Source organism: Polyodon spathula, chromosome 24 (assembly GCF_017654505.1).
Source record: "Polyodon spathula isolate WHYD16114869_AA chromosome 24, ASM1765450v1, whole genome shotgun sequence".
NCBI lineage: Eukaryota > Metazoa > Chordata > Actinopteri > Acipenseriformes > Polyodontidae > Polyodon > Polyodon spathula.
In genome coordinates this window covers 11,762,846-11,787,157 of record NC_054557.1, presented here as the reverse complement: position 1 = coordinate 11,787,157, position 24,312 = coordinate 11,762,846, and the positions used below count along the sequence as shown (strand labels likewise).

Below are 24,312 nucleotides of genomic sequence, written 5' to 3'. Positions count from 1 at the left end.
TATATCAACAGCATCTAGAATTTCACATCATGAGGTTCCCAAGATATATCCTTTGCTAGCTCAGCCGGTCAGAACAGTGAAAAAGTCACTGTGAGCTACATTCACATAACTGGAATTCATAAAGTTTAATCAAATTTGGGCAAGTGGTTTTGAAGATGTAGCATTACTTTAATATCAGGTTTCAACATAGATAGATTTGTCTCTCGAGATACAGGTAAAGATTTAAATGTGATATGTTTAAGTATGTATGGCCACCTACACTTTTAACCCTGTTGTAAATATTCATTTGATCTTGTCAGGTAAAAACCTTGTATGACCAATATATATCTTTGATGACTGTTGAGCTGCTATACTAGCATCAATAGGGAAGAATTAAGTTTCTAAAGGAGGAAAGGGTTCATGAAGACTTTTAAATGAGTTGTACAACCGATGCAGGGTTTATATTTTCATAATTAAAATCGGATGCATCAACTGACCACCATCAAGTAAGTACACAATTTTTAGGGAAATCCAAGGCAGCAGAAGAATGCTTTAATCTTTCAAAGATCCACTGAAAATGTATGTTTTCTTTGTCCTTAATGAAACACAGACAGTCTCACTTAAACTAGCAGTGTCACATCTTGAACACAGCAGATCTTGGCTCCACTCAATAGAAATGGAACACAGACATAAGTTTTAGTCTTAAGCTTTAGAATGAAAGGCATAAACAAAGCTTTAGCATGAAACACAAACTTTAAAATGCCAGTATGAAACGTTGTTATTATTATTATTGTTATTATTATTATTATTATTTATTATTGTTATTATGGACATTTTAGAGAACCCCGACGTCCGGATTAATATTTTTAGAAGGCCTAATTTCTTACAAAATATTTGAAAGGAGACTATGGGGGGGGGGGGGGTTCTTTGTAGAAGTGGTTTGACTAAATGATCCTGAAAGAGGTGTTTCCTTAGAAGAAACGGACTGTTCAGGCCAGCGTGTGGCCAACAGTCAAACCTGATCTCCCATTCTGATCCCCTCCCACCCCCACTGCCCACATACTGTCTGTGTCTTATTGTGACGGGGTGCCCGCCCCTTGTATAAATTAATTTATTTAAGTATGTATTTCATTTGTATTGTTGTTGTTCATTTGTAGAACTAAAGTACTAGTTTTAAAAAATAATAATGATTGTTTGTGTTATTTTACTCTGCCCATTTGTTTTGGTGTGTTTTGTTTGTTTAATTAATAAATAAAAAGCCGAGCACCATTGTGGCTCAGTTTAGTCCCGTACGTTTTTGTGTTTCTGTTTCATTTCCTGGTCTGACGTCCCCACTGCAGCCATCACTGCCACACTTATGTATCAATCTATACTTCTGATGCTGCATGATTATAATAAACTGCTGTCACTAGAGATGTTTTTTAAGCTTAAAATTTTCAAGAAGGGTTAATAACAGCACACAGCCACAGTGTTATGTGTATGTGAGAGTATGTGAGCATGTATGTGTGTGAGTATATGTGTGAGCGAGCGAGTGTGTGTAGTTTTGAACTCATTTTTACCTGATGAGGTCTTGCACCCTGCAATTTAAGGCCTCGTTTGGGGAAGACTTGTTTTTTGTTTCCTGTGTTGATATTCTGGGTGTGCCGGGCTGACTGTTCCCCTCAGGGAGATTGGAGAGGAGGAATCCCAGAACTGATGCAGTGGTCTTAAGGAGTCCTGTTGTCAGCCCTTCAAATACCTGTTTGCTTACACTCCTTCCAAAAATAGTCTTATCTTCATCAGGAACATGCAACTAAAAGGGAAAGACAAAAGAAAAGAAAAACCCCAAATCAACTAAACCTCTTTACCACTCTGTTAAATAGCTGGACTTCCACGGTTGAAAAGTTGGAAGCCTGTAAAGGTGTTTCTCAGACTTGTTTTGCCTGTACTGGGATTTACATTTTCAAGTTCACTCAATTGATTTTTGGTCTCATTTTCTCCCTGCTCCTGTGCTGCTTGGTTGCAGTGGTAAAGCAGTACTGCAAGCTGGGTTTAGTTTTTATTTAAAATCTTTAAACAGGATTAGCTGCTGTGATGAATTCTGGAGCTCATAGAGACGTCCAGTTCTGACATCTCTATGTTGAAAAATGATATTTATTAATGATAATACAAGACCTCAAAGCAAACTATAGTGTCTGCAGAAATGAGAAAAAAAACAAAACGGTACAACTGTGGCCAAAAGTTTTGCATCACCCTATAGAATGAACACATTTTGCTTTATAAAGTCGAATGAAACCTGCTGAATAATGTTACATTAGCATATCGAATTACATACCGCTTTGTAGTTTTCCCCATATGCTTAACAAAAAACTGAAAAAAATTGAAAAATGTGACATTTCAAACATCTAACATGAAATACTATACTACTACGGCTTCCGATACACTTTCACAATATCATTTTGTAGTTTGTTTGATTGCATGATGTTAAATTAAATATCTAAATTATGTTCATATAGTTTTATTTTTTTTGTTTGTTTTGGTTTGAATTAATGTCTCAATCTTAAAATTCTAGGTGTTGCAAAACATTTGGCCATAGCTGTATACCGAAGTAATTTGATTGGTGACCCCAGATTTCTCTAGAACCAACCACGGCAAACTCATTTTCAAATAAGGGTATTCAGTACACAATATGTGAAAGAGACGGACGATTCGATAAAATCCTAACTCATTGTAGCTGCCTAAAGTTTGAACATCTAAACAAGCACGATTCTTCAAATGATCTCTAATATATTTGTAAGATTGTTTCCACAGTTTCTATTTGAAACTGGTTGCATTTATTATGACTGGGAATATTAATAAAATATGAGCTACATTCAAGCTTTCAGGCAAGGCCTGTCAGGCTGTATTATTATAATGCCAACCGCACCAAAGCTAGCTAATGCTATTGTAAATTTGTGATGATAGACCAGCAGAAAGGTTTTATGTTTAACAGAAATTGTGCATACTGATGGGAAAGCAATTTCAAACCATCGATAGTGTTATATTTCACTAATATCACTAATATTTCACTAATATTACATGCTTTGCCATTTCATGAAATTATGTATTTAATGCTTAGAAGTGTAGAATCACAATGATCAACTCCAAATGTTATCAACAGCTGCTAACTGAGAGATAAATGGTAATATAACATGTGGTGCTTATATTTTACAATGCATTAAATTAGGCTATATCATTTTAATTAACATACCCCTCTGCTCCCTTCTTTAGGTCATTAAAAGTCTAAACTGGAATCTTGTAACACTTGATGACAAAGGACAACATGTTATTTTATTATTCATTAGCTTTGGGCTATAATGAGTTGGTGGTTAAAAGTCACAGTAGCAGGCTACTTCCGGTTAAATGCCAGGAGTCAGCCAGTGAGAAGTCTCTGAAGCATGTATAGATAGTAAGGGAAACCAAAAGACACCCTAACTCAGTGGAGATAACAAATGAGGTTAACTAAGGACATTTTATATTAAATCATCTAATGGGAAATCAACATATATAAACAACATTGAATTAATTACTTCAACATTTCTACATTATTGAAGATATCAAAAATATATGAAGATTCCTGGCTATTGCCATATAGACAGCATTGGTAAATACAGAGGGCTACTGTACTTAATGGTGCTAAATACAGGGCAGCACAGGACAAGGTTCATGCTGCCCACCAACACACACTTTGACATGATTCTGCACGTGCCTCTAGCAGGTAGAAACTTCCTATCAACGTAAGAGGCTTCACTAGGTGTAGCAGATAGCCCCACAGCCACACACCTGATGCAACAAACTCAAAATAAGGGATCTAGAGGCAAGAGGCAAGTAAGAGGCAATACAAAAATACTCTTCATATGTTTAATAAACAGATCTATCAGCACCTAGACTTACGCGTTGTACATTTTTGGTCACGTATCAAACAGGTTTCATTAGTCAACAGCAGGAATATGCAAGAAACGTTAAGTTGCATATTTCAAGAAGCACAATGCTGGTACTGAAAATTAAATGATTATTAAGACTGCTTGGTAATTCCACCAGGAATCATCTACACCTTCGGCCCACTTAAAGCCCTCACAAAATGATTATTGCTTGTAGCCGAATTGGGATCCGTGAAACCATTCATGTTCGGATGCCTCCAGCATATCTTCATTGCCAGGGATATGCATCCCCAGCAGGAGAAGAGAAAAACACAGGCAGTATGAACCCCATCTAAACCCTGACAAAAGAGCAACATCTGAGCTCTTTAGAGATAAGTGTGTACGATTCAATCTGTGATACGGGAAAGAAAACTCACAACAGGCAATATGTTTACTAAACAGGTTCTTATTACCTACTTTAGGAATGGAAAAGACAAAACAGGCATGCCAGCTGGAACACAGCAGTGTGGTTCAGGTGCTTACTCATTACAAGTAACAATGAGAGGATGAGAGGCAAAGGTATTTGGCATCATTTTTGCCATTTACTGCCTGCACTGCAGGTGCTGAAGGATTTCCTCTCATGTGCACCTAGCCATACTGAGTGCTGGCTCATTCCCTGAGCAGAAAACAGGGTTGTGGCTGAACGAGTCTTCACTTTTAACAAATGTGCATCTAGCCCATTCCAGTAGTGTTCTACTTAAATTAATCAAGGCATGTACGTAACTTTTCAATTAACAAATTGCTTGGCTCATGAAAGTACTTGGCCACCATTTATGCAAAAGGATCGCAGATTAAATAGCTTATGATAGACAGGTCACCAGGAATTAAAAATGATTCTCTATTTAATAATTGAATTAACCGTGACACTGAATCATAGACTAGAACATGTCTATATAATACAGTGTGGAAAGTCTATATTAAATGCAAAGTATTAAAAAAAATATATAATAAAAGTCAGACGTTTCTGGCTTTACGTTCTAGTTATGGCATTACTGTATGGAAATAAATGGGTTTCAAATGTAAAACGAAAATACACTGTATACATTTTTAACAACTGTAAAAATTTAACATATAGCTATGTAAGAGAGAAAGTCAAGGAAGTAATCCTATGTTTGTTTGTTTTTTTAAATATATCCTAGCATTTATAACACTTTTTCAAACATTTATATTGATTGGAACAAATCATTATGGGTTCCAAATAAATATTCCTCCAAATCAGTGTATTGTGAATAATTTTTTTTTTTTCCCCCAGCAAAAGATTTGCCTAACGACCGATATGTGCACAGAGCTGTTCAACTGAAAAAATGGGTTACAAACATTTAAATCTAGGACTTCTTGTAGATACATACCGTTAACTGATGAATAAGCATGTCCACTAGGAAAGTGATCTTGTTCCCAAATAGAACGTAAGAGCAGTTGTTCTGGCAGCTACTGCAAGCCAAGTAGTATGTATTTACAGCACTGCACAAGGACCTGGGGAGAGGAAGAGAAGATAGGGGTTAGCTAGCTTAAGACGGTTGAATATAGAAGCATTACATGTGCTCGTTTGTGGAGGTTAACCTTTTTGTTAAAAACATCATATCAAATCATGTAAGAAATGTAAAAGATGTGACTATCGTGACAACATGGAAGGACAAAAGAACATTTTAGTTCTGCACTAAGCTCAACTAAGCATCTAACATATACTTAAAAAAAAATTGTTACGGAGAGAAAGAGGAAGCCCAAGCCTTATCAAGCTTTAAATGGCACAGAGCCCAGATAAAAAGGGCTATGATTTTGTTCATAATATTTCAGTTTGGCTGGGCTTACTTATTAACTTGCTGTAAAGCACAAAAGACCTCAGCAGATCTCTGCAAATGTCTAATCTTGGCACTATCTACAAAAGTGGTCTTAAAATTGAGTTTTGAAAAGATACACTGTACCTGCAAAGTCTTAGCATAATTATCTGCCTACACCAAATGAAAAAGTTTTTTGTGTTCTAACATGGGATTAAACCATAAACAAACATTAAAAAAAGAGAATATTTAACTGAAGACAAAATGCTTTCTTCAAAGACACGACTGAGTTTGCTACTTTTGTGCAAGTGTGTTTCTATTTGCCTGGCTTTCACTTCCTTAATGATACTCCCAGTGAGGGTCCTGCAGTTCCCCGGTATACGGTCTGTTCTGCAGTAAAGGGCCGTGGATGTTCAACCTCTTAACTTAATTGAAAAGAGAAATGTAACTATAATTTTGTTACTATATTCCTAAGTTTTACTCATGGACTTGAAGTGTATTTAAATATTATTCTGGATAGACATCTGGTGGTAACAACAGCTAGAATGGCCAGGTTAAAGCTAACTTAATATGAATTTTAATAGGATTATCCTCAAACATTCAGAAGAACAAACAGAGCAAAATCCTGACTTGAATTTTAATCATACCATCTCTTGTCCTGGTATCATAACAGCAGTTTTATTTCCCAATATCTTTAGTATTTGAGCTTCTTCTTGACATTTTTGAAGACATTCTTTTAAATCTTTGTCATTGACATCTACAATAAGAGTATCATTACTTCTACTACATTCTTTTCATGAAAATAACAGTTTGAAATTAAGACTCACAAGTCTAATTAAGTTTGAGGATACAAATACCTTAGGTAAACTACAGTGTCAGAGTTTGGGAAATACCGAAACAAAATGCCATGCTACATCAATGACACTAGTCTTAAATCAAAAGAACGTTAACAGCAACCATTTATTGCTCTGGCTGTAAATAAACCCTGATCACTCCTTCAGTGTATTGGTATTCTTGTATTAAAAGTAATAAATGCCTTTATAAAGATATATGCAAAAAACTGACTGACCATCAAGCCTCTGGAGATGTGTTCTGCTCAAGCCTACCCCTAAACCTTCCAAGCTTTAAAAGAATCACTGGAGTGTAGTGGAGTTACGATACTGCCTCCATTCAGTCAGAACACATAAGTAACGTGAGAACTGTTCCAAGCTGTGCATACTGGGCACTGCACCAGCCTGGAAAATGAGGGATTGATTTAACTGGAAAAAGGCACATTTGTATACCCTTGCCAACCATACTTTTCGGTAATGGAATTCCCTCCCATTTCAGGTTTCTTGTCTGAACTGAAAAACACTTTTAAAAACAGTATTTCTAGCTTGTTTCTGTTACCGTCTCTGGATCCCACTCCATCATTTCACGTCTGGTCAAAATGCGTTTGTGATAAATCAATGTATGCTACCGTCTCACATGCAACTCCACTTTGAGGGGATTCTGGCCACCCTGTTTGCGTAGGGCGCAGAAACAATTACCTTTTAACAGTTGGACAGGAAGGACTTTGGCACCATCATTCGGGTGACTTATTTTATAAATCCACCCAATGAAATCATCAATTTCATTTTCACACCTGCAATATTTAAAACTGGTAAAGTGACAGCTGTTATGCTGTGTATAGAGAAGGACTCTACTTGCTCTCTGGGGTTCAGCTATACAACGGTTCATTAGCAATGCAGAGTGTATGGGATAAGGCAGGCCCCAGGTGGCCTGCAGTGTTCAATGGTAGATTAAAGAGCGTACAACTAATTTCTTTACTCTAATCTTATTAGAGGAAAAACAGCTGTCAACTGGCACCGTCTGAGCACAAACCTTCTGTGACAAGAACACAAAAGGCACTGCATTCTCCTCATCAAGGTACAAGGAGGTGCTGCTCAAACTTGTCACTCTGTATATATTTTAATCAACTGCTTTTTTTTTTTTTTTTTTTGGTATGTACTGCTAGACTGCCTCATTGAATGAAATAGCTGTGCCTAGTACTGTGCAAGTACAGCACTCTATGCAGGTTTTATTCTCAGTTGGGATGAGATGATTCTTCATTTTGACTTACTTGTGGCCAATGGCAATGGTACTAGGCTCGGATGAGGTGCTGTGATAGTTGTGCAAGTGGCAATGCACCCATATATACTTATGCTCTCACAACAATCAACTAACAGACTGCAACCTGGAATCCTCACTGCCTTGCTGCAACATAACAATACTTCAAAAACAATCCGAATTGTCTTGGAAGAGAGATACAAGCCTCAGGCAACCTGTTTTTTTTTTGTTTTTTTAATTATTATTTAAGATGTGTTTTAACAAATCAGGACAAGACTTGGATTTGTTAGAATTATTTAAAATGTAGTCCTTTAAAATAGCCATCATGTGCAAAATACAGCAATATTGCAATGGTACGTGACACCTAATACTACCCTTTCTAAATACAAAAAAAAAAAACACACACAGGATACCTTCACAACTGACAATCCATGTCAATGACTTGGAGAAGCATTTTGTTGAACTGACATTTCCAAGTAATATGAGAATGAAAAGTATATTTGACTAATTCCTCCCGATTCATCAGAATCCTGCATTCCTGTTCAAAGTACTGGAGGCTTCAACGACAGGTCTTCTTACCAAGGTCTCCCTTCCTAGACCTTTTAAACTCACATCCGACGCCATGCTGGTCACAAACTTTTGCAGCACTTAGTACCCTTACTGCCAGTGACTGCCAGATTGTGCACAGCAAAACAACAGGCATATTGTTAATCTTTTTATAATGAAGCTTTATCTTGTAGACATGGGATTAAATATCCAAGCTGCACCATGCTGCCAGGATTTGTGGAAAGAGAGATGCAGATAATAAACTGTGTAATCTCCTCACCTACTCTAAACAGCTTAACCTTGTCACCGGCAGTAGACTCACTCCCTTTTTAGAGCTGGACACAAATGGTTAATAAGTGTAATTCATGGAAGTTGGACCGTGCTGTGTATTCACAGCGAATCCGAAACACTGAGATGTTTTTTTCCAGGTTTTTAAGAGAGCAGTGCCAGCCAAATGGCAAGATATGTTGCCTGGGATTGGGAGGTCATCTGTTTCACCCCAACCAGGGCTGACTTTACTTAAGACTAGAAGAACTTAATTCTGTATTTTAGAGACTGCTGGCTGCTCTTCTACGTGCTAGAAAATCCACTTAATCTTTTATGTGTGGAAACAGGTGATTGCTTGCAGAATAAGCTAACAGAAACCCCCCTGTGTTGTCCAGCAGAAATATGTAGTTATTGAATAAACAGACAAAAACATTTTTCATCCTCAGGAGTGTCATTCCGATTGTGTATTTACAGAGAACACACAGGTCGTGATACGGCTGTACATGAAGTGTGGTCTGCTAATTTCTGTGACTCACTCAACTAAGACTGCTGTCGTTGATAAGCCATGTATAAAAAAGTTAGCCCATAGAAATAGAAAGTCCCATTCAGAGTCCGATTTAGCTGTGAAGTTTAGGAGCAGAGGGATGCATACCTTTGTAAGTTTATTTTCCATTTCGAGTTCTCAAAATACTCCTATTTATTACTGTGATTCCGCCCTTACCATTTACAAACACATTACTTGTTTCTTTCTTAAATATGTTCCACCCTCTCCATATTTTTGTGACCCATTTTTACATACCACCATATTAATGACCGTTGTACCCTTTTAAAAAAAGTGTATACAAAAATCTTGTCTGTAGCACTACAAATAAATGTGTAAAACAACCACAAACACTCAGTCGCTCAAGGCAGTGTGCAGTGCCAAGGATCTAAGATGATTTTCAGATTCTTTGTCTCTTTTTTTTTTTTTTTTTTTTTTTTTTTTAACTCCCCCCAGAGGGCAACCACTAACTTCACCACTGAAGAGAGTGAATGATAGGCAGGGGATTCAAACCAGCACAGGCAGCATGTTCCTGCACTGCCCCGTGTGTAACACAGTGAGGTCAACAATGCTTAGGGAATATTTGCTCAACAGCCACACTAAGCTGGTGCAGGTAGGCATGAAGCAGAGGAGTACAATGAAGAATTTGCCTGTGATATTAACAAAACTGTTCTACACAGTTGTTGGTTTCTTGAACAATTTAGTAAAAATGTTTTTGATTTCTTACCTCCTCTTGTTAAAGCACACTCCTTTTTCTTGACCATTGCTCATATCAAGACACTAACTTCTTATATACTGCAACATTCTATTAGGAATTAATGCTAAGCATGAAGCTTTACTGTTTACACAATGTAACCTATACATAATAAAGATTATACATATATTTTTAGTGCCACTATTTGCCTGTACTGGCTCTCAAAAGCCTGTCTTGTTTCCTTATCCTCTCCTCTCCTCTCATACTAGTAGAGTTCTGTAATTACCTAGAGAAAAGGGAACAAACCGTGTTGTAAATCATTTTTAAATAGATGGTGTATTCATAGGGGACTTTGCAGGTCAATTTCAGGAAGACAGCATGAGAATTATTCACACAGACGAAAGATGTCTTTTCTAACTGCGCACATCCAACCATCATTTCCTTCAACTCTGTGCCCCAGAAATCTCAAGGGGGAACGCTACATAACCACAGCAAGATATTAAAATTGTTTTGCAGAATAATTAGCTCATGTAATGGCAACAAGATGGAAATACACTAGGACATATCAGCAGTTGTCTTTTCGGCAAATTACTCAACTTTTCTAAAATGAGATAATTTATATTGTTGCTTCACAGTATACAGATAAGCTGGTGTAAACTGATGCGTCGGTCTCACAGTCGCTGTTGAGTAGGACTGGCGGTCTTATTATTGTAGTTCTGTATTGATGTACACTGACAAGGTTATTGTAGGGTTAGTAGAATGCCTAGTTCCCCTCTGGAAGGTTACTCCTTTGAATCAAGCCTTGGAATTAGTAAATCATTGGCACATGCCAAGCACCATCTGTAATCTAGTTTAGATTACAAAAAGATTTGTGCCATAGAGCAATTCAACTGGTCAGGTAATGTCAGCAGCAGCAGCATTGGAAAATACTGGGAATGAAAGGGTTACTTTTCCTTGTACAAAACCCACAATCGACTATTAGTGAAGAGTGTCATTAGATTTTCCCTGATGTGTTTCCATAACACAGAAGCTATGAAGTTGTAAGATTAAATGGGTTAGCACTTGTAAGAACCATGGTGGGGGATTTACCAATTCATAAAAAGCTCCCTAGTATATAACAAAATGTATCAACCAAACTCTCCTAATCTCCACTGTCAACTGTTGTTACCTGTCAATTTTCATTGCTCTACGATATATGCATTTTCTCTGCCACAACCGTGAACTGGTCAAGGGACTTGTGAACCACCTTGTAAAAGATAACATGTTGGTCAATTATTGTCTGCTACAGATTTATTTTAAATTGCTACAAAATGACCCTAATTGTAACACAGAGCTGTACTTTACCTTTTCACATGTATAGACATGACAATACTTAAGCTCTGAAAGAAGGTGACTCCAAGGCCATTCTTTTATCATTACTAACAGGTTGATCTAGCTTTAATTGAGCACGCACAAGTAAAATGAAAGAAATGCCTTATAGGAAAATATTTCCAGGTCTTACCAGACAACAGCTTTACCACATGCCAGGGCGATCTCTCGATACAGAAAGTTAAAAGTTTCCCCATTTACCGACCAGCCCTATCTTGCAGAAACAATGCAATTGTCTGTAAAGGTACCACACCCTGTGTTAACAGATTCAGTTCTGAGCCTGCACATCTATTTTAATACAATAGCGGCTTCATTCTCCAAGAGTCCTTGGATTGGGAAGGACGCATCTTCCCAAAGCAATTCAAGTATAATTACCATTTTGACTATAATGGGAAGAAAGGAAATACTAATAAGGGAATTACATGGACATTCAGCCCATTAGCTTGTCTCTCCAGGAGGAAAGACTGGCTTCTAAAGAATTACTTATCAGTCTGCATTCAAATTTCAAATGGGATCAGCTAAAAGGCAGAGTAAATGAAATAAAATAGAAAGTTTTGTTAACGTTGAAGACATTTGAACCTTTCTTTTGTTGGTTTCCTTTTTGTCTCAAAATAATTATCTTCTTAAAAAAAAAAAAAAAAAAAGGCAATATCTGTATTTTGAATGGTGAGGCACTTTAGCTCCTTGATTCCAGTCCTGTGGTAATTTTCTGGTCTTTGCCCCTGCCGTGACAACTTTTCACAAAATGGGAAAGGAAAGTCCCTGGAAACTAATTATGGCATCTTATAGGCAAATGGACAATTTCATGGCAATTAGGAACCAGGTTGTGGGGTGGAATTGAAGTCTCCCCACACTGGTTTAGTCTGTGCATGCTGCTGATTCAGGAAGAGAAGAAAGAATAAGAGAATCAATATACTGTAACTGGCAAACTGTCTAAAGGAGAAAATGTTGTCTTTCTTCTACCTGAGCCTCTGCTTGTTAGAATGTCAGTACTTACTTTAATGGAATGCGTGGGACTGCATTAGGACAGGAGGCTGCAGTGACTACCTGGAGAATCTGTTCCAGGGCTGAGAGCCCCCCTCCGACCTGAAATGCTACTTGATCTGCATTGTTCTGCGAGGGAAGAACAAGAAACACTGTCAGGAATAACAAGCCGAGCTGGGGTATCAAGTTATTTTCACAGAGGAAATACTTCGTTTTTTACTCCCTCTAAAAGGGGGAGCTGAACTGAAATCTGAAACAAAAACGATCCCTAAAGAATTCCTGCACAAACTCAAAAAAGTTTCCCCTGCTATCCCCTTGTGACTTAACATGGTACAAAAGTTTTTTTTTTTTCTTTTAAACAAGAAAGACGAGGAACAAGATCTCTGTAGCCATATATTTTAATATCAATTAAACAATATGTAATCTACCGTGGTAGTCTAAAACAGTGTGGCTTCTTTAATCCATTCCAGTCCATAATGCTTTTCTTAATTATTTAACTGAGTTGTCCAGAGCCTTGTTCCAGCCGGCCTAATTGTTTCACTGAACCTCAGTGTTCAATTGGGTAATTAAGGACAAGGGTGGAAAGAACCACAAGGGAGAAACACTGGTCTGAAATATAAAGCAACAAGTGCATTCATAAAAATGGATCACATAGGGACAGATATCCAAATGTTGTCACAGAGCACTTAATAAATGAGCTGGAAATCACCAACGCAAACATGGCAAAACAGATTGGCAAAAAAGGGTTTAACTTTTAAAAAACAAAAAATGCAAATGTGTCTTCTGATTGCAATCTGCTATCTGTAGGAGTTAAGGGAGTCGTTTTCAAGATACTACTTCTGCAGCTTTAAAAACAGTGAACTATACTGAATCAATGAAGAAGACAATAGAAATATCTTGTGCAGGCAGATACAGTAGGTGGCAGGGAGGTGCACAGACTTAATTAACACACTGATAATTAGATAAAGACCTACCTAATATGGTAAAACAAATGATAATTTTTCAGCCCATTAGCATGGTTTCCATAGTTTAAATGCAAGGCTTATTTCAATGACAAAGTGCAGTTTGCAATGTCAAACAGGTATCTATGGCTGAGTTATTGAGTAAATATTTCGACTGAGATCAAAAGTATCCACTATTTTGTTTTGATAGGGAGGGGCGAGCTGAACAATAAGTCAACTGTTCTGTTACAAGCCCTACTCCAACATCTAAAACCCATGTTTGTTTTGTGATGGCTGTTGCAGTAAGATTGGATGGTAAATAGCAGGAAGCCCTTAATTCTTTGTTTCTGTAAATAACACAAGTTCTACTGTTGGATACTCTGCAGAGGTTTGATCTTAAGGCAAACAAGTCTGAACACATTTACATTTTTTTTAAAGTTGCATACAAGCTCTGTCTGTGTCAATCATGCCTGACACCTGTATAATTCTTTATTATTTGGAGGCCAAGAACTATTCAGTTTCTTTGAGTTCTGTGATCAGGTTTCAAGCACTAGTGTGCATACAGAGAAGCCTTGCATTCTCTGTCAAGCTTTTAAGTGGCGTTTTGTGTAGATTAAGCAAACTTTCTCCCATCAATAGGCCATGATGACGCCTGGCAATCGGTAGGTATGGATGTCAAGCCATTCTCCGCAAGTAACTATGATGCAAAATCAATACTCGCACCTACTGAGGAGGGCTTAGTTTTCCATAAATAGCCCATCAGCGAGGGCTCGAAAAGCTTTGCAGAAACGGAAATGGGTTTATGGCAGCTTGTTAAATGGTCCTGGGAAGGGAAGCTGGCTGATGAAGATCTTTACAGCAGCCCTTGTCTTGCAGTGGGGATGTGGACAGTGCAACCCATTTCTTGCCAGCTGCAATGCCAGGTGCTGGTTTTCCAGCTGGTGTGCTGTAGTTAGACACAGGGGCTTTGGTTGGAATGACCAAGGTACTTCCAAAGATCTATTACTGTACTGTCTATTTGTAAATAGCAGCCTCTTTATCAATACTTTAACCTTGAACACAAAAAAGCACATTATTGGTAAGGGTATACTCAATTGAAAAAAACAGAACACCTGTTATTATGGAATTCCCACTAAAACACTGTTTTATTAACAAATTATTGTTTGTGTCATAATTTTTTTTTGTAAAAGGTGAATGATTCCTCACTGCATTCCGATCAGCCTCTGTTGTAATGCTAGCAGCCAAAAGGTTTTCCTTTCAAACTCGGGAGTCAAACATCTGCCTTTAATAAGATCTTTTCAACAGCTGTATTGAGGGGGAAAAAAAGTTTGTATGGTTTATTTAATATTTAATTTGATGTGATTTTTTTTATTATTTTGTATAGAGAGCTAAATAAGGCACTGACATGTAAGTCTTTGAAAGAGATCTAAATAAATAAAACTTTAAAGTAATCATTTACATTGGCCATATAGCCAACCAAATTAGATCCATCATAACCGAGCAGTAAATTATGCACAAATTAACAGATTAAGTGCATTTCAGCACAAGTACAGACACACACGTGCTGTAACTCTGCCCTGTGGACAGTGTTTCAGTTTGGTATAAATGCACATGTAATGGAAACCCTATGTCATTTTTCATGCTTTGATTGACATGCAGCTTATATTCAAGCATTGAAAAAAACAACTTGGCTGCAAGAAAATTCTGAAGTTTATTTGGCCATGGCATGAGGATTTTTCATTTGTCCTGGGTTAGACAAATGAAAATGGCTCGGAGCCAAGCTTAGAGAATTGTTGCCATGATCCCTCAGGTCGGAGGCTGGTTGCTGCAAACTCTTATTCCTTTATATTCGCAGAGCTAAGCAGTGCTGCCTCATCTTCTGACTGACAGCTGACTAATAGCATTAGACGCTGCCATCCAGTAACATGGCTCAGCTACAGACCAGCAAAAAAGACAATCCAAACCTGAATTACATGGCTAGGAATCCTATCCAATTATTAGCTAAAGCAGCTGTTATTACACAGCCTAATCAAAGGCAAAACAGCTGCTAATCTCCAGTGGGTCGCTGTGTATTAGCAGCCAGGCTGGACAGCCCCATCCCTGTACTCGCCTCTCACAACAGACTAATTACCCTGCGGTGAAGCAGGGGGAAGGGACTCCCAGCCCCTCAGACCCCAGGCAACAGATGGGGAACTGTTTGGACGTTCATTAGAAGGGCAGGGCGCATTTCAGCAGGGCTCGGCATCTGCGACACCTTCCCACTCCCCACCGCTGATGCAAGTAGGTTTGACAGGTCAGCACCTCCACAAAGTGAACATCTTGTGAACAGGAGACGCTGTAACTGAAGTAGATGTTCTTTAGGGGGATTTCGTCACCATTTGTTTTTCAGCTTCTGGATATTTGGCTCAGTGCAACACTTATTAGATTATTCCTTTAACCCTTTACCCCCTGGAAACAGCAGGGACGAAACAGCTTCCATTCAGAACGTACAAAGCAAACAGTGGTCTTTGAAAGAAGCTTTGTAGAAACTGAAGGTTAAGGCACCGACCTCAGCTGTAACCAACTGAACAGTTATTAATGTTTAGTCTCAATAGATACTGTATTTTTGGGGCAATTAAAAAAAATAAAATAAATTTGGCTTAAAATCTTACAGAATAATGTTATCACGACAGGCACTAGCAATGTAAACCAGAGCTCTTCAGAGAGATTAATCTAAGCGTCTTCAAGCCAAACAAAGATCACAACATATTAAAAGGAATGCCAGGAAAATTAAAACAAAAAAATGCTGTTTGCCCTAATACTTAAAAAAATAAATCTGCTTTGGTTAAAACCTATCAAAACACATACTGTAATCCCTTAAACTTTTAAAACATAAACTATATCCAGGAGAAGTTTGAAAATAAGACTCTTATTGCACTGAGGCTACAGCCATGCCAGTTTTAATGCAAGCTGAATTGGACACTGTAGAGAACACCAACTTACCATTTGACAAAGCAAATAGTAAAACCTTTGCTCTGATTCTACTGTATTTGCTAGAGCTTGTCAGGCTCAGACTCAGTAAACACATGAGCAGTATAGCGTTTTTTGGAGTCTCCTGGATGACTTCCAAGCATGGCTTACTTAATGTAAATGTTAAAGAGCCAGAGTATATATTTAAAAGGGTAAAGAGTTTCACGATGCTTACTTATGACACATTTAGCAGTCTTCAGTATAACGCTACATGAAATGTAATAGCATTCTCTAGTTTAGTTTATACTGTAATCCTCATAGTTTGCTGTTTTATGCCACACTAAACAAGTAAGATGTTTTATCCTCAAACCCTGGGTAGTGACTGCATTTAACCACTACTGAAGCTGGTAATTTAAGAGCACTGGCAATTCAATAGGAATTCTGAACTATGCTAACTTTACATTAAATTACAAAAGATAAAGATTATGTATTTTTAATATTACCACAAAAGCCAACAGTGGCTTGAGGTCAAGCCAGTCATTGAAACCTTTTTATCATGGCATTCGGTGCCACCTAAATCCTTAAAAGATTAAAAAAAAAAAAAAAAAAAGATTGTACTTTCCAAGAAGTAACTCGGAAGTATGCTTTGCGAAACGCAACAAAGCCAGCTCAAGAAAATACAATCTGGAAAATACAGAGCTGCCTTTCATGGACTTTCTCCTCCAAGCAACAAATGGTGCTTGTTTCTCAGGAGGAGTTATCCAGTAAGTCACCAAAAGTATGGTAATTGGTGGTGTACACTGGTTTACAAATATTTAGGAGAATTCTACACAGGTATAAGAGGTACGTAGTAATAGAATTATATATAGTATACTACTGTGTTTCTGATGCAAGAGATATGTGTTCTACAGGGGATGCAACTCCAGGCAGTTCAGTCATTATAGCTGAGACAGCTAAACAGGGTTCACTAAAGATATTACATGCTCTGAAAAGAGGAGAGTGCCACTGTTAGCTAATTGTATTTTTTTTTTTTTTTTTGCTATTGCAATTACAAGTTAGCATTCACAACAGAAGAAAACACTTTGTAACCCAGTTAAAAAAAAAATGAAATAGCCCGATGTTTCTCCTTCCATATTAGTGTGCATGCTTCCCTTAAAAATACAAACATCACAAACTATAAATGCACTAACAGCAACGCATGACTCCAGAATAGCTCCCTGTAAATGAGTCATATCATATACTGCTGCTGCTGTTTTATTGTCTCTGAGCTGAGATGGAATAATGTGTGGAATAAAGACACATTTTGTTGTACGGATTTTAGTTACTGAAGCAAATATGAATCTCTCTGAGAACATTGTCAGTGAACTTCAAAAGTGCCAGTAGTTTTCTGAAGCAGTTGATGCTTGTGAAAAAAAAAAAAAAAAAAAAGAAAAAAGCAAAGAATGATTGCTGGTACCATAAAAAAATCTTGAATGAAATGCTCAAAAAAAAGTCAGATTTCTTTAAATGTCTTACTGCCTTGGTTTTCTTGTGATTTTGCAAGCATAATTACCTGGTCGGTTTTGTTTGTACAATTGCCCTTAAACAAGCTCAAAAAGGGCAACAGACCACGCAACCTGACCATAGTAAACAAACACTTCCCGTCTCCGAGCAATCACACTATAAAACAGAACGGCCATAGGTGCATCCGCATTCCTATTCTCCACATGTGATAAAACACACAGCGACTGCACTTTTTATGTAAAATAGCACTGAACAATTCCTCTCGAGTTATAAAAGTAACCTCAATTGTGCAGTAATACTCTTGTAGCCCTTAGGCAGTAGTTTAGAAGTATTGACTTTAAACCAAGACATTATTTATATGACACACACACACACACACACACACACACACACTTCAAGGGAATGGAGACTGTACAGTATCTTTCTATTAAAATATAGTAGATGTTTTACACCTTAAAACCAAACATGCAGAGAAAAGGTATTTTTTCTTAGGAATGTGACTATTTCTAACATAAAACATTTAGTCAATGTGATTATACCATTTATATCATCACAAAGCGAATTTTAAGAGTAGTGGCCAGCCTCCTCTAGGTAGTAAACACTGTCTGCTTGCAGACAGGGCAGTTAAGGAAGCTGTCAGTGCAACTCTAAACACCTCAGCTGGCACTTATTCTAATGTGTACGCTGAGACAATCCTTCATAAAACAGGATATACAATTTCAGACTTGGAAAAGGAGGAGGCATTTTACAGGCATGTCCCTTATTGTAATGAAAGGATTACTAAAATTCCAAAAGACATGTATTATTCTTACATGAAAATAGTTCACTATATCGTTATGTTTTCACTTTGTGGTTTATCATACTGATTTTACAGAGTACTATTTAGCACTCTAACTGCTTAAATACACAATTCTGCTTTCAAAAAAGGCTCACAAAATATTAATGTGTTTTGCTGCCACTTCTCTGAAAAGGGACGCAAAAAGAGGTTGCATCAAATCCACAGTACAACATCTGAATTACTCCTCTCACTTTGTTATGAAAATGAAAAATGACACGGTGTCCTAATAAGATGATATCCACAGATGTGTGCATTAAAGATTTTTTCCCTTTGGTAATTAGGAGTCCCACAACATGTGAGCTTCTGTCAACACTGCATTGCCTGCCTCAAAAAACATCAAAACCTTATTTAGTTCTGCCCTCTTTTTTAATTGTTCAAAACATATTTTGAATGTATTAAAAGATATATGTTCACCTTTAAAAAATCTATTAAAAGGATAAAGGCAATTCTACTTTTATTTATTTTTTACTTTTAGACTGGATTTCTAAGTCATTCTCTGTTTCAGAGCAGCTTCCCAAAAGCCCTGAGACGTTACATTCAATATCAGTGGTTTTATAGATATTAGCAGTTGGAGTATTGCAGCCCACAGCACCTTAACAATGGCAAAGATGATGCCCTTGCAGCGATGCCTAATAGGTCTGCAAAAACGTTGACCACTAGGGCGATACTTTCTTTTTTCTAAAGACCAGTTTTTTTTTAATATGATTGATGTTACACTTAGGACAGTGGGATGATATTAACCTGCACGATATTCCAGAATGAAAGCCTCTTATGTGGAATATGTGGGTTATTACAAACATAAAACGTTAACAAAAACACTCAGTTTTTTTGTCTTTTTTTTTTTTTTTTTTTTTTTTTTTGTTTGCTTGATTTTTTTTTTTTAATCTGGATACTAAACTTAACTTTGCAAGATGACATTTTCTAAGTAGATAAAAAAAAAAAAAAACTTCTACTGCACGGATATTATTTAGAAAATGCTCAGAAGCTGAAGTATTTTCTCGTTGCTTTAAAAAGCTAAAAGATTGCTGCTGAGACACATGCCTCAAATATAGTAAACTATTAGTCTTGCCACCTAGTGGCTAAATCAAAAAGTGATCACAGCTTTTAACACTTTCTGCAATTCAGTAAGACTGTTTGGATAGAATTTGTTTATTTAAAAAGGGTAACATTAATTAAGCCAAGATTGAAGCCCTACCCCACCGCACGAAGCAATGCTTTTGCCAGCGATTAGAGCCAGCTTTCGTAGAAAAATAGCCCTTGGTAGCATTCATTTCTTTCAGGAATCTAAACCATTTTACCCCTTATTGCGTACCACTATTTCTGAACTGGAGATTATATACACACACACACACACACACACACACACAGAGTATGGTGCCAATTTTGCACTGGAACAAGAAGCTTGGTTAATCTGCCCCCTCGTCACTGGGTTCCCACATACATTGTTATACTTTTAAAATCTACTAACTGGCTGAAAAATATAAACAGGATAAGAGATGTGAGCTCTCTACATCTACTGGCAGCAATCTAAAGCAGTTTAAAATGATGAAACATTAAACAGTTATCACTGCCAATAAATAGTGTGTTTAAATTAAGTTACACTTGAAATGGTATTTGCCTCTAGGTAACTCCAAACATTTCCTGCATCACATATTATAGTTTATATGTTCCTACTACAAAGAATTACAATCCCTGGCCATCCCTGTGCTAGATAAGGCAAAGCAGCAGCACTGTCTTCTCAGTCTATGACTCAGTGGATTATTTGCTTACAAATGCAGTAAATAACAAAGCTTCTTAAATAGTTTTTGAAGTGTTCTTTAGACTTGCTTTTCTAAGAGTTATTTTTCCAATGTTTTTTTCTGTTAATGTTTGCTATATTAGTCATCCCCAGTCATGTTCTGTCAAAGCTTTCAAATCAGTTGATGGACAGTTTTCAGATAAGGCAGCTGAGTAGGTAAGCTGTCTTTTCTACTGGTGCATCATCTACCAGTCAGTCACAATAGTGACGTCAGTTCTGGTAGTTTGTAAATGAAAATGTAAATACTGGCCCTGCTCTGAAGTACTGAGACCAACTGTTCCTGACAGTCCTCACTGTGTGATAAACACTATCGCTCTCAGGCTACCTTCTATTTGAAAGCTATGACAAACATTTTACTGAAATGTAAACACCTGACCTCATGGCTGGTGGAACAGAAATCTGAAAATGTATCAAAAATTCAGGAAAACAAAAATCTTGTTTGACACAAAATAAACTATTAGTGGTCACAGAGGGAGAGGTTTGCAGGGGTCAAAAGTATTGTAGACTGAAAAAAAAAAAATGAAGAGATGAAAGCAAAGCAGGGTTTGTGAAATCTGTCACATGGGGGGGTATAAATACTACATTTAGTTACAGACATCGCATTGATAGAGAGAAAGTAGTTGTTATTCTTTTTGCACTGGGATTTAAAGAAAAGAAGCCAGCGCAAGGATGAGTGCTGTGTGGCTCACACACTGGAGCGCTGTACTGCTGACACTCTCTATTTGAATGTTGGGGCTTCAAGCTCAGGTTCTGCTTTGCAGTCTAGGATTAGTCTGACTTTAGCGGACACACAGAAGGTAAACTGCCATCTGCTGTGATGGGGGACAGTGATAACTCTTTGTTGGGGGAGGGAGAAAAAACAGAATTATCACAGACCATTCAAAACCAACTACGTGGCTGGTGAGTGACTATCCGGGACATACAATGACAGGCCCTGGGTGAGGGGAAGCGCTTGACCATGACGCACTTGCTGCAGATGTTGCTAGGTGTTGCTAGAAACAAGGAATATTTTACAGAGAGAAAACAACTGTTGATCATGGCTGGGGAGTTGTTAAATGTTTATTTCAAAATCAGGAGACCCTGAGGAGAGGCATTTACAACCAGCAATCTAAAGAAGTTTAAAATGATGAAACATTAAACAGTTATCACTGCCCGCGACCCCCCCCCCCTTGTTTGAAATGGACACGCTCTACATTCACTGTACACCTTCACGAGTGTTTGAACAGACTACAGCATGACATTCAGACTGAGTTTACAAACACACAAAAAGAAGATAGAACACAAACAGGCTTTTAAATAGCACTGATTAAACTGTTCACTATGAAACTCAAATACGCACGCCTTAATATTGATCTAGACGCAGCAGCTCTCCACTGTGAGCTACCAAGAAGCCCTGGAAGAGGACAGTGAACTCTTGTCTTCCCCTCAGGCCAATGCTTTATCCAGCCCAGACCATTAGCAGATGCACATCTATGCAGCAGACTCTCAGTCCCCCTGACAGCTTGGAAGGTTACTGCTTCCCGGCTGGCTCCTCCTCTTCCATCAGGCTAGAGGGTTTTTGCCTGCTCCCAGGGGAAATTCATTAACAGCCTCTGTCCCCTCCCCTTCAGTCAATGATTGACACCATCAACTTTCTATCCACCGCCCACTGACATGTGAGATGTGTCTACTGATTTCTTGACCCACAAGTTAGCAGGAGAATTACAGCTCGCCACTATCAACGACTGTATATTTTCCTCTTCATAAACACAATGACAGCTACTCAAATCAATCTCACCTGACCTTATTGATCAGGACACACGGGGAGTAATGAGGCTACATTGGTGGCAGGGTAAACCCTTGAAAACCATAATGCATTAATGTTTAGCTTGATTTTCACTGTGTCTATGTCCCTCAAGTCATCAACACTGCTTATTCTCCTTTCAAACGTCATATAGTATATAAGTAACCGTTACTTTCCAGATTCCAGAAAGTAACTTATTTCAAAATATTTAAATATGGTTTGTGGGAAGCAATTACTATTCAAAAATATTTAAATATGAGTAAAGTAGTTGAAATACATTGAAACACTTTAAATTCATAAATATGGAACTGTAACATGCAGCATCCTAATTATTGTCCTGAAGTTTCTTTGATTACATGATGAATAAATAAATAAATTGTGTTCATATAATTTTTTTTTGTTTTGTTTTGTTCTTTTAAATGGATGTCTCAATACTTGAATTCTAGATGATGCAAAACTTTGCTGTACATGCCTTGGTGAACCAAGCCAACCCCTAAATCTGGCTGCTGTGTCAGTGGTTCACTGAGTACAGCAGGGCACATGAAGCTGGAAAGAAAATGCAGTATGCAGCTGTTGCTGGCCAAAAACAGAACAGAGTGTAATCCAAAATGGAGCCTTGCCAAACCTGAATCTCATGGACGATTATCTCAAACTTGAAGACAAACTTGAAGATTATAATAGTGCCAAAATACAGATTAACTTGAAATGTAAAATAAAGAACAAACATGGGATATCTCCAGGGGACAGCACAGCATGCCAAACTGCTACATCTTTTGCACAAGATTGCATGTTCTGTGTGTTCTGCACAGAAATCATATGTTCATTGTCATCACTGCCAAATAAGACTTTGATGTGCTGGGGAAAATTGACTTTAAAATCCTTGAAAAATTAGTCTCTTCAATGTTTTTCACATTCTGTAGGAATTATTTCCAATGATTATGCAACTGTCATGCTGTGACATCTATTTTGGCAACAGGTGACGTACAGGAAGGACACACGACAGTCTCGTCTCTGCACACTGTTGTCTTTGAGTGCTGGCAGAGCTTTTAGCTGCACAATAAGAAGCTCAATAACCTTTTACTGTTAGCAAGAGCTCTGACATTTTTGAATGATTGTTTTTTTTAGTTGGCCCATTTCCAAATGAGTCTGTGTATTCCGTTTCTTTTTCACGTCTGCAGACATTTTGGAGGTGGGATACAATATATATGCCAGGAAAAAACGAGACTATATTTTTTCAATCCACATACACCGACTACAGAACAACTATTTTCTGTAAGTTATACACGCCCCTTGTTGGTACACAGAGGCAGTTCACAAAATAGATGATTCCTCATGGTTACTCTAACAGATTACTGGCTACAATACTTTATTGCATTTGTTCATTCATTGAACCCTGGAGAACGACATGTCAAAACAATGGGATATGCATAAGCAATAAAAGAAGCAAACAAGGTACACAGAATTTGTTAATTGTTTGTTCTATGGTCATATAACTAATTTGCACACCTGCTTCAACTCTATAGTAATACTACACAATAAATAAACTTATACTAATTCTATGAAACATTTGTGGAATAAGTCTTTTTCAATTAAAAAACACTGAGAAAGATATCTAGAAATGATCCTCATAGAACTTTATTTTAGAATTCCAACATATGCAACCATCGAGTGCTGACAAAGCATATACAGCAGCACCTAGAAAATCTGAAACATTTAAAATAGGAATCAGTAAAGCTGCTATTGCTCTGGAAGAAACAGTACCTGTTTCTCTAAGATCCTTGAGATCTCCCCAAGTGTTCTGTCTAGGCCAGACACCTTGTTGTTTGTCCAGTGACCACTATCTTGCCCCGGGAGCTGCTTCACCAGGTCCTTTACCAGCCTCTGTAACCTGTGGTGCAATAAAGAACAAATTGTAATCACAGGAACCAAACCAAAGACTCACTTCTAAGATAAAGCCTAGCATTCCCTGCAAATGTTCACTATTAGGAAACCATATTAATTTCTCATTTACTTATTTCCCTGTACATGTTCACGAGGCTTGTGAACAGTAAAAGATATAACATATCAAATGGGTGCTTTACTACCTTCAGGACTGTGCTGCTCGAAGCTCCAAACCACCAGTAGAATTCATACAAACTGCTCTTTCAGATCTGACGTTGCAGTAGAATTTCCTAACCTTCGTACACCAAGATCCATACTGTAACCATTTAAACATCCGGTGGGATTTAAAAATCAGGATCTCTCTAACACATCATTTTAACATTTTAGGGTTAATTCAGATGAATGTTCCTCCTCTGTTTGCTGTGCATCAGATGACAGA

General features: G+C 37.6%; 1 protein-coding gene across 2 annotated transcripts in view; it reads right to left on the bottom strand.

Moving 5' to 3' along the window:
• LOC121298955 (S phase cyclin A-associated protein in the endoplasmic reticulum-like) overlaps positions 1–24,312 on the bottom strand; it is a 93,354-nt gene that overhangs the window by 19,722 nt on the left and 49,320 nt on the right. For both annotated transcript variants that reach the window (XM_041226332.1, XM_041226333.1), the window contains 4 exons: positions 23,754–23,880; positions 12,194–12,309; positions 5,267–5,390; positions 1,539–1,771 (listed from right to left, as the gene is read on the bottom strand). In XM_041226332.1, the coding sequence (XP_041082266.1) occupies positions 1,539–1,771; positions 5,267–5,390; positions 12,194–12,309; positions 23,754–23,880 (600 nt within the window). The remainder of the gene's footprint in view (positions 1–1,538; positions 1,772–5,266; positions 5,391–12,193; positions 12,310–23,753; positions 23,881–24,312) is intronic.